The sequence below is a fragment of the Glycine max genome, chromosome 19, assembly GCF_000004515.6.
Source record: "Glycine max cultivar Williams 82 chromosome 19, Glycine_max_v4.0, whole genome shotgun sequence".
NCBI lineage: Eukaryota > Viridiplantae > Streptophyta > Magnoliopsida > Fabales > Fabaceae > Glycine > Glycine max.
Genome location: NC_038255.2, coordinates 47,108,145 through 47,120,065, shown reverse-complemented (window position 1 = coordinate 47,120,065; position 11,921 = coordinate 47,108,145). Strand labels below are relative to the sequence as shown.

At 32.9% G+C, this 11,921-nt stretch overlaps 1 protein-coding gene across 1 annotated transcript; it reads right to left on the bottom strand.

Annotated features, from left to right (window-relative positions):
* Nucleotides 1–285: 285 nt before the first annotated feature.
* LOC100811960 (histone-lysine N-methyltransferase ATX3) lies at nt 286–8,511 on the bottom strand. The gene is made up of 23 exons (XM_041012909.1): nt 7,712–8,511; nt 7,341–7,396; nt 7,098–7,266; nt 5,732–5,839; nt 5,567–5,635; nt 5,396–5,464; nt 5,195–5,274; nt 4,987–5,079; nt 4,651–4,786; nt 4,342–4,414; nt 4,095–4,194; nt 3,832–3,956; nt 3,331–3,476; nt 2,763–2,867; nt 2,526–2,590; nt 2,226–2,439; nt 1,966–2,049; nt 1,781–1,828; nt 1,562–1,651; nt 1,378–1,464; nt 927–1,001; nt 707–807; nt 286–549 (listed from the first exon to the last, which is right to left on the bottom strand). The coding sequence occupies exons 1-23, from the start codon at nt 8,465–8,467 to the stop codon at nt 462–464; spliced, it is 2,937 nt and encodes a 978-aa protein (XP_040868843.1). The 5' UTR covers nt 8,468–8,511; the 3' UTR covers nt 286–461.
* Between the last annotated feature and the right edge of the window lie 3,410 nt (nt 8,512–11,921).

Here is an 11,921-nt window from a genome sequence, read left to right as displayed (position 1 = left end):
TCTTTTAAAATATATTATAATATCAATGTATGTCAAGAATTAAAATTACTTTATAATATCTTTTAAAAGATATTATGAATGAAATCAATGTATGTCAATCAGTTTTTTCATCGAATCGGTCCAAACGAATCAGTGATCCAACAAATATCTAAGTGAATTGATATGTTGTACAGCTAGTTTTACACTGTAAGTGTATTACAAATTCACTATGAAACTCTTCAATGATTGTTTCTGCACATTATAAATGAAGAATATAATGGAACATATGTAATAGTTACAGCCAATGCATCCTATTCCCACTCATTGTGAGCAGATTTTCCTTTTTTTTATTATTATTATTATGTAAATTAATCAAATGGTATACAAATTAACTAATTTAACATAAAAAGTACAAGAATCAACAAATATTTCCCCATGGTTGGGTAACTGCAATGGCTCCATGGGCAGAAACAATGTAGAGCCTAGTTCATAAATCCGCTACAGTTAGGGGCTTTACAGCGACAGGGAACCTTTTCTTCATCCCGCTCATCGTCGAACGAATAATTATACCTGTTGCAACATTAAAAGACGAAAAAACGGTTATTCGATTCACACTAGCTAATAAAAAAAGGCATTAATTAAGTATGCTGTGTGGCACATTCAATATGCACGTACGATTCCTTGTGTGCACACCCATTGAAAGATATAAAAACACAACAAACCGTACGTTAGTTCTTCACCAGCTGAAACATTGGTCTTGGCAATAAGAACAATCCGGTTCTTCTGATCACCCGAAGGCACAATCCTTGCAAAGCAGTTAGGCATGCACTGTAGCAGAACAGGTTGATTCATTTATTTTTTCATAAACATATAAGATTCATAATTGAACATTAATTAAAGTACACGAAATCAAAGTCCAAAGACAAGATTCGCCAGAAATAACTTACAGAATGGTTTATTAAACGTGCAATATTCCCCTTATCCGTTGCGTCAATCACCACTTCCTCATTAATCTTAAAGAACTGCATAATTTATATCTTTCGGCATTAAGATCAGCAGTACAATGAGTCCTAATGTTAACAGTAAATATGAACCCAACTACAACGGGACATTAAACAATATCAACTAGGAGTACAAATGGAGCATGATAGGTCTCATAATATTTGATAGGATTTCTAAATATAAACCATTTAAATCTTTGGGATTTAAAATAACAATTAATTCATCATTTTTAATTGTGAAGCAGACAGCAAGTGAAAGCACACAAAAGCTGAGTTACCAAGTAAATGAAACCTCATTATTTTATCAGAATACAATGTGAAGAAGAACACAGCAAGTGGCTGGGAGTATAGTACAATACAGACAGATATCAAAAACCATCATAAACAAGATACTCACATAACAATCTTTGCCTTCTGAACGATACTGTGCTTCCCTTAGGTCAGTAATACTACGCCGTAACTGCTCGCCACGATATTCAACAACCTGCATACAGCCATAAGAAGCATGTGCATATTGTCTTTCAAGAAAACTCAGGTAAGTAATTTTCTTTTAATTGACCATCTTAAATTAATAAAGTTACCATTTCTCCTTCTTCCAGATCTCTACGAGCAAAGAGGCCCCATCCATGAATACCTGATTTCCCTAAGCAAACTTTTTGGTTCTCTGTTTTCTGCAACCCCAAAACATTAAAGGTTGAACAAAACAAGGCAAAAAACGAGATACAATTTTAATCTAAAAATATAAAAATTAACAAATGGAAATGAAGTTTTAATCTGAGCAAATGGAGAGACTAACTAACCTGTAAATGGTGAAGACGCTCCTTAAGAGAAGAAAATACTTGAGCATCCTATCACAGAATATTACAACGTATGAGATATATTTTTCTATCAAACGGGAAAAAAAAAATCTTGTGGTACAATCTCAGCTCAAAAAGACTAGTTATACATTTCAAAAGCAATAGGTCAAACACCAAAATAAGATTACCTTATTGCTGTTCAATTGAGTTATTGCACTTAAAGAGTGAAGGTTTGGCCCCCCAAGCAAGTGAATTATTGGCACTCCATCCTTCTAGCAATATAGGGAAAATATATTGATAATGTGAGTAAATAACCCGTTTACGCCAAATCCAGATTACAGTATTCAGTTTCGGATGCAGCAGAAATAGGGGAAGGGACTTTGAGAATAAAACAAAAACTATAGAAGTTAATTTAATATTATGGCCACAATATAAAGTTCTAAATCACCTTACGGGAAGGCCTTATGAACACACGACATCTTGCTGCAGACAGTGGTTCAATCTCATTAATTTCAGAGTTTGCAGATTCGGGAAGTACTACAATCTCTGATGAAACCAGCCTTGATCTCCTGATGCTCCCCGGATGATTTTGAAGTGAAGTTGTCGATGAGAATACCTCATTGGGTGTATGTACAACCAGACCTGATTCTGGGTTTGGGACCCTAAAATGATATCAACTTATATATAAAAATTCTAAGAAAAAAATCACATGGATAAGTTATTGTAATTTAGTGACCAGAGCTCAAACCTGTGCATTGCACAATATATTAGCTTATTCGTTATTAGAGTCCCATTCTTTTCTGTCGAATGCAACTGTAAATTTAAACGATATCAACATATTTCCCCAGCAATGAATCATCATACAATTAAATGCCAACTTCCATAGAAAATTATTTATTAAGGTTAACGAAGCAAGTTAAGAAGAAAAAAGAAAGCAGTTTTAGAACATTGATTTATCCATATTCAAGAGGACCATTAAACTTACTTCCATGCTATATCCCTTTCTTGACGCGCACATTACATGAAAATATGTAGCACACTTGCAACAACTTGTACAGGAACCGTGGCTTTGTTTACAGATCACGCAAGTCTGCCGTCAAAATAGACTAAACGTTAAATAATTTCAAGCCAACAAGAAAAGGGAGAGCCGACAAAGATTAAATAACAAGGTAACCACTATCTTATCGATCAATGTGAAAAAAATCATGGGAAGGAGTGTTTATATTTGTGTTGAAATCAAGGTAGAAGATTATATGATGCATGTTCAGGCTATCAGTGTGTTGTTAGTATATAATTTCTGTTGAGTAAAAAGTGTTTTGGAACAGTAATTTTTTACAGAATGGGTTCTTTGTTGGGATATGAAATTATCAAAATAAAAAATTACATTGTATGATTGTAATTTTTTTAATAGCACCGAATGAATGTATTCTGCATGGTTATCAAAACAAGCACATAAGTTCTTAGGGTACTTTTAGAAAGAATAATATTGTAGGCTTGCAGCTGAAACCACATGACAATAAATTTCACGTAGACCTTTTAGCCCAATGCTATACCTTTGAAAAGGAATTAGGAGGAATCTTGAGGATTCCAGAGGCTGGTTCCATTGCCTTGTCATTTTGGAAAATAACTTCAGGCCGAAACCAAGCGCACGTGACATGAACCCACAACATCTCAACATCTGTTGGCTTCAGAGCCCCACCTGCAAAGCATTTTCCCATATTGTAAAAGTATATTAGCAATGGAAGACAGAATTGTCCATGAAACTTGCAGGAGGATTCTCCTTATCATTCCAATTTTATTGGATTTCCCCGAAGAGAATTCTCCTTAACTATGTAAAAATTGGCTAACTTAATTGCATGCATAAATTGGTGTAGAGATTGATGATCCAACAAAATCAAGCCAATCTTGAAATGCATGAAAACTAGTCCATTTCTTGGTGAAAAGTTAGAGTATTGGGTCCATCACTTACTACGGTCATAAAAAATTTAACAGAACAGCTTATGATACAACAAAAATGGTCGGACTGCAAAAAATACTAAATGTAAATGACATGCCTTTTACTGGGCAAAGGCAACACTCTCTCTCAACATCAGGATTTTCACAGACTCTACAAACCCAGGAAGTAAAGTCCTGAACATTCTTTGCCCCGTAGCATTCTTGGTGGACAGCAATTTGGCACCTGTCCAATAAACAAGTGTATATGACGTAATTGACAGTTAATCATTTGAAGCCCTGTAAGTTTGGAATGAAACTTGACATATCCATCATAACTATACAGCTTGGGCCAAATTAAGATAATGAACAATGATGAGAACACCTGTTACAGATGATAATTTTGTTATCTTCCCAATCTTCAACCCATCTGCAAATGGCACATCTTTCTGTTATCCAGTTTGCATAAACTGGCTCATATTTCTCTGAAAAAAGGTAAAAGGAAAATAAGTTTCTCCCATTCGGAGATATATTCAACAGAAAACATGCGACTTCAACGTGCCATAAGACTTAATCGCATAAGAGAAATTGGGGCTTCAATATGTAAAAGTTTATATGAAATACACATTCACCTTGCAAAAAGGAGAGTATTTGCTGCTGATCTAACTGCAGAGAAGTTCCAGCTCCGGAATTGTGTTCATCGATCTGAAGAAATTTTTATTGTTAGTTAAAAATATAAGAAACGCATTATATGGAAAAATAAAGGCACAATATACACACATTACAGCACTATAGCTGCATACTTGAAAATTGGGAGATGTTTGAAATACAAGAGATATAGACACTAGACAGCACTGAAGTAATCCAAGTGAGTAAAATTCTTCATGACATTTAATACAAAAAAAAACAACACATATAATATAACAAGAACTGGTACAAACCCATTCTTTGAGCGGTTGCATTGTGCTTTCTACTTTCACACTATATCTCCATTTTCTGGCTTTGGAACCTGCATGTCTTTCCCATTCGGTAAGTGTATGCGTCCTTGAACCACACAAGCAACACTTGCAGATAATCCTAGAAGAAAATTTAATAAAAAGAAGCTATATGAAATTTCTCTAGAATGACATAATATGTTTAATCACCAAAAGTTATTCACTGGTTCCCATATCGAACATTGTTTTGCTTGTGAACCTATCCAGGTAGGTTAACAAATCTAGAATCTACATTGAGGATAGTTTCATCCCATAATATAAAAAAAAGTATTGAAGGCTTACATATGATCCTTTGGAACATAGATTCCTTTCAAGCCATTGCATAAGACCACTAAATTTTCTGGTATTGCAGGTTTTTTGCCTGTCTCCATTGATCTATCTCAAAAAATATCACATTATAAGATTCAAAGAATAAAGTCAAAATGCTCAATGCCCCTAAAAGAATGAGAAAAGGAAGCAATAGAAAATTTCTACATACATATTTTTTGACTTGTATGTTTGTGATGTTGATGATTCATAATTGAATTTTCCCTTGCAATCGGGGCAATAGTAATCTGCATTTTCCAGATCCTGCATTAAGAAACTAATTAGTCATCTTAATATTACCTTTATCAAAGGAAATCAAACAAGCAAGAGATGAATAGAATAACGAAAAGTGGAATGTATCACCATGCTAACCATGATATGATACCTTGAAAAGTTTGCTGGAAATTTTGTCACACTCAGCATGCACCCAAACATTACAACCATCACAGCATACCTGTCAGAGATTAGCCCCACAAAATCTCCAAAAATTAATTTTTTTTTGTTGAAATAAAATAATTAAAACAAACAGACACCTTGAGAAAGTAGACAATCTCACCCAATTCCCACCATCTGAATGGTGCCAAATCTTTTTGCAAATGCCACAATATTGTCTCGATTTTATTAACTGTTATAACAGAACCCCAAAAAAAGTAATTAAATGTCAACTATGAATTTATCCAGTCAAGAAATTGAAGAAATCTAGAATGAGTCGAGGCAGAACCTTTGCACAAGGCTTGCAAAAGTGCTGAGTAGCACAGCTTGAATCCTTAATCTTCTTCATGGTTTTGCATGGCGACATCAAACCACAGCCAGCACAAGATATTGTATCCTACATAATTTATTAACCAGATAAAAATCTATAATTAACCAGACTAGAGGATTTAAAAGATAAATTCACTAGAAATTACCCTTATCTTTCATACAGATATATTGAAAGAGATGAAAGACATTAGGTAAAAAGGTTTAATCAAACCGGCCCCAACTGATCCCAAGTTGACATAAATATATGGAATAGAAATTGACTTTTCTGCTGTCCCTTTCTAAGTTATTCCCGTGTTGTCTCTTCGAAACAACGTCGTTTTGAGAGTGTTGTGTTGTTCACCTCTAAATATTATTAATCATTTTCACAATTAAATATTAACACAACTCTCAAAATTATGTCGTTTTGAATGTGCAATACAAGGATGACAGAGAAGTCAGATCCCATAATGTATATGATATTAGTATAGGGCAATTATTAAGGAAACAACAAATAAAAGGTTTTTATTGAAAATCACGATAGGAATGTATTAATAACCTTAAATGCTACACTTTGTAATGAAAACTTTCCATTTTTTATTTCTTAACAGTAGCCGTAATGTATAAACTAAACTTTGAATAAGAATTATGCTTTGAAACAGTGACATAATGCTATAACATTACGAGTATGTCACTATGTCAAAGGCATGTCTTTGAAGTCTATGAGAAATTTGAACAAATTAAAAACTATATGTGTGATACTCGGCAATCAGCCAAGCCCATACGCCTATATCTGAGCTATATCCTATGGAACACGACAAGAAAATATTTTAAGGCAAACTGCATGATCAGTTTCACTTCACATGCTGAGTTAAAAATCTATTAACTTAGGAGTAACTGATACCATTGAAAAATCATAATTCTATTAGTCCCTAACTGATACCATTGAAAAATCATAATTCTATTAGTCCCTCTAGTTTTGCATTTTTGGCCATTAAAAAAATACTCACTCGGTATATCATAATTTGAATTCTTCAAGTGGGTAATAACTACATAAGAAGCTAGAACGTACATATCATTAGGCACTCCTTAGTCCTTAGCCCTTCCTGCTAAGATTAAGATCAGCTAATGCAGTGCAGCCTCTGTCATCTATATTACAAGTACACAACATAACTAGACCTCTTTCCGACGTGAAACTAAACACGTAAAAATTTATCTAAAATCAATTTTGAGCTTGGAATAAATTCTCTAATGTGAAACCAAACACACACTAAATGAACCTTATAGATGCTCTTGTTATCAGTATCAACCATGATTATAAGAAACACAAGTGAAAGATATAAAATCACCTGGTCTTGATCAGCACATTCCTGGTTAACACAGGAATCCACACCATCCATATTTTGCTCAGCTCCCAATTGTACCTCAAAAATGCCGTTTTCTACCAAGTATGCCTCATCCATTGCTGCGTGGAAGTCACTTGCTTTACCTCTGTATAGTTGGGTCTGCCCGGGGAATCTGAACAAAGACTTTTAATAAGTAAATACCAAACAGTAAACATTCTTACAGAAACAACTGCTGCCGATACACACCTGTCCATGAATTCCAAGAACGGAAATATCATCCCCTGCTTCACCCACGCATAGTCCTGCCCATCATCATTTTATTAGAAATATTTAGGCACTAAAAAACTCAAGTCTATGAACACGCACAGGTAAGAAATTTAGTAATGTTTGATACCCTTGTCATTTTTTAGTTTTTAAAACTGTTTTCTAAAACAATTCTACTTTACTCAACCAAAATTTATTAGGTTTTGAAAATTGTTTTCAAAGTATGAGTTTTAAAAAACCAAAAAGTAGAAACAGCCCAAAGATATTTCCTTGAATTGTCTGGGCAACCTTGTTTAGTTGAATTTTGAAAACTAAAATCAGTTTTCAAAAATAGAAATCAAACAAACTCTTACCCTTTGCTTTCCAATTTTGGAATAGCCGAAAAACATGACGCAAAGTGCACCAGGAACACAACAGCTTAAGACGGATTTGGGAGCTTGCAAGAGGGGATCAATGACTACAGCAGGCCAAGCAGGATGCTTCTTCCCACATTTTGCCCAAACTATGTCACCCAAAACAAAATCATCTAATTTGAAAATGTCTTTCTTTTTACCGTTTCCATCCACACCCTCAGAATTGGAACTATGTCCAGCGGCATCATTACTCTTTTCTTTAACCAATAACTTACGACCCCCGTTAACCGTCTTCTTAACAGTCTTAACCGAGAACTCGAAATCGCCGGACTCAATAGAATTTGGAGAACAAGGAGAATCTCTTTGATTTCTCTTGTCAGCAATGTATTGCAAAGTATTCTTATTCTCGTCTACAAGCCCGAAGCGTTCGTAAAAAACAGAATCACTAAACCTTCTGGGAAGCTTCTTAGCTCGACCTCTGGAAGGCCGGGGTGGTTGAACCTCTTCTGATTGTGGGACCAATCCTTGAATTGTGCCATTTGAGTCCACGGAATTTGAATTGGACTGAACCTCACAGGATCCAGAGGCTCCTCCTTCAGCAGAAGAAACCTCATTTACTCTCTGCTTCTTCTGAACCGCGGAATTATCGCAGTTTTCTGGCTTCGGCTCCTTCTGAATCGCGAGATTATCGCAGTTCTCTGGCTTATACTGTTTCCGCTTCTGAAGTCCAGTTTTCAAACTCCGCTTAATTATCATCTTTGAAACCCTAACTCCACCCAACCAAATCCGGCAATCTACGCCTTTGAATTAAAAAGAGGAAGCTTTGACTATGACTGTGAGAGTGTATAACAAACACAGAAAAATGGATCTGTCTAAAAAGAGAAACGTAAGAAAGGAGCAGAGATAATTCATGTATCGCTATAAACACAAAAAATATAGATTCATGGAAGTAATGGCTGATCGTGGTTGTGTTGTGTGACATTTGAAGAAAGTAAGGAGCGCAAATTTGAGGAAAGCGCGAATTCTCAAATTTCCTTTTTTGGCGCCAACAGTTGGGGGTTACGACTCAGTGCACAGTACACAGTACTCTTCTAGTTTTTTCAGTTACACAACTGATTCCTCCGCTTTTTTTAACTAACAATATTTTTTATTTTATATCATGAAAATGATATTGATATGAAATAGTTTAAATTATTTAAATTGAAAGCAGTTATTAACATTTATCATGAACACAAATAATATAAATATTTTTTTCTCAATATAATTTATTTTACAATCAAAAACAATGTTCATCTTATAATATTAACTATAATAAAATAAAACCTAACCAAGATTATTCAATTATATTCCCTGACAAAATATTCATGATAAATATATAATTTCAAGACTTTGTATTCTATCCAAAAATAAATAAAATATTTTAATATTGAAACCAACTAAACAAAAAACTTTGTGTAGCAACACATCACATATTAATAGTATAATAAAGTCACTTTTTAGAAAACGTTTGCCTCACAAACATGAAATAAAGGCATCGTAATATAATGGAAAATAGGAGATGTGTTATAGATCAAAACGAAGTAATTGAAGAAGTCTAATGGATTTCTGCACTGATGTTATGATGAAAAAAAAAAGTCAGAATAATAATTGGAAGATTTCTAAAAGAATAAAAAATAATGAATTCTCTCAAACATGGTCGTGAAATAATTTTCCTTACAACATCAAATAATATTGATAGGAGCACTCCATTAAAATATGCAGACAATAATAGTTTTATAAACACGTACCATTCACCCAGTATTGTAAAATAATGTTTTTTAAATATCTACAACAATAATAGTGTTGCGATTTATAATAGTATCTATCTTAAATTTTGAATCACAACGGCAGCCAAATCCATTTTACTGTTGCAAACACGACTCGCTTTTAAAGCTCTTAGATAATTGCTAAATTACTTTCTCAATAAAAAAACTATGAACACACTTTTTACCATATTTTTTTAAACACACATTTTTTAATTGGTTTGAAATTATTAAAAATCACAAAATTTTGCAGGTATCAAATCAAATTTAACAAAATTTTATAATTTTTAATAAATTTTAACAAATTAAAGAGAATATATTAAAAAATGTTACTAATACTCCTCATTGGCAATGAAAGTGTAATGCACATTTATCGTGCCAACCACTGTAATAAAATTCAATTAAATAGTTGCAAAAATTGTAGTAAAGTAATAAGAAAAGAAATTCAAAATTTAGATTGATTTTTTTTTTTATTAAAGACAGTTTTAGGTCAAAATCGATAAATTCTTCACACAAGATTCACTGAAGAGTAAAAAGAAAACATATATTCTTCTAAAAAAAATCTAAATCTTTCAAATGACTACTGTACCATAAACAGATTAATTAAGGATTAGGTGGGTGTTTGAATATCAATGAGACAATATGAATAAAATAAAAAAACAATGATGCAATATAAATATTCAGTGAAAGGAATTCAAAATCCTAACTCGCCCAAAAACCACAAGAGCATAGCTCAAAAAACATATTCACAAAACCTCTCAAAATATTTTTTTAAACTAAAACGAAATAACCCAATAATCCTCCATCTAATTATTCATTACTCTTCGAAAATGTCGCGAATTAAGATGACATCTCATTAACATCAAATGATTAAGATGGGGAATAAAAAAAATATTGATTAATAAATTACGAACCACAAAATATTAATCAAATGATGTAAGAGAAGTTGGGATTAGAATTCTACCTTAAGACCTCAAAATTGTTGTCAATGGTAAGCAAATCACGAACCACAACCCGATCTTGAATCCACAAATTCAAATGATCACAAGAGAAATATCTTAAGAGGCGTGACGGTCACTTCAATAACTCAAAAATTTTCTAGGGAGAAAAGGCGAGCAGCCCCAATTGAAAATTAGGGTTCAGTATAAATCACTCAGCACACATGGTTTAAATAAATATGAAAAATAAAAATATATTAATAAATAATTATCTGACCGTTGGAAATTAATGGATATTAAAAGTAGGTCAACACTGTAAATTAAAAATACTAACAAATAAAAAAAGTGTGAATATTAAATTAATAAAATTAACTTGTGAAATTTAACCTATGAAATATTCAAATATAGGACAATATTCATCCATAAGCAATAAAATGCAACGTTGTGATAGCTTTTGAAAATTAACCATTTGAAATATTCTAATATATAATAATATTCACTCAATATTTCATTGATCTGAAAATAATCATAAAGTACACAAGTAGGAAGTCATTCATAAGCAATATAATGTAATGTTGTGATAGCTTTTGAAAATTAACCTCTCAAGATAATAAAAAACGGCTCAAAAATTAATAAATATTTTATACCAATAAAAATTGAATGAAGTAGTAAAAGTTAGATGACATGTTGGTTACAATTGTATTTGCTGTGGCTGAAAAATTACCATGCCCACTATTTCAAATCAGGTTGTTAGATGATGTAACTATTGTGCATGTTTAGTCTCATACAATTAATTAATAAATATATATATTCCAGTCAAATCAAAATAATTTCCAAGCAGTCAAGTTTTCCAACTATAGTAATATATTATTTTGACTTGACTTAATTGTCAGTTTGTCTCTTTAAGGCTTTGATCACTGAAATTCAAAAAATATTTTTGAGACTTGCTATGATCATTCGACCCCCCTAAGGCACGAGAAAGTACACCCGGGTGGAGGACCTCTACTACTGGAAATTGGGAAATATTTGAAACTCACTACGACCACTTGATCACCCCAAGGTACATGAAAGTAAACCCAGGAATAAAGAGTTCAACTACAGAGTTTGAAAGTAAAAAAGTATAGTCTGCTTCGGCCACTTAGACTCCCTAAGGCATAAGAAAATACATCTATGAAAAGAACCTCGTTTATTGAAATCTAGATAAACATATTTTTACTACTATTAGTTGTTTGATCATTTAATCCAACTCCAAAACCAAAACCCATAAAAATAATATCAGGTCGGGCCGACTAGGCAAAGTTAGCAGGTTAGATTGAGTCATGCTCATCGCCAAAAGCTTACATGGTGAATTGGTAATCTCAAACATCATTCAGTTTTAACATTTTTTTATTTGCTTTGACAATTTTAGACCAAGTGTCTTTTAATGTTGAAAAGATGAGCTAGAGGGAAAAAAATAATTTAATATTTATT

Bases quoted from the DNA above. Each gene is read 5' to 3' on its own strand.
- LOC100811960 (XM_041012909.1), bottom strand. From the start codon at position 8,467: ATGATAATTAAGCGGAGTTTGAAAACTGGACTTCAGAAGCGGAAACAG. The intron at 5,636-5,731 runs GTTCTGCCTCGA...CTGTTATAACAG, and splicing joins TTTGCAAGCCTTGTGCAAAG to TTAATAAAATCGAGACAATA. The intron at 4,195-4,341 runs GTGAATGTGTAT...ACCTTTTTTCAG, and splicing joins AATACTCTCCTTTTTGCAAG to AGAAATATGAGCCAGTTTAT.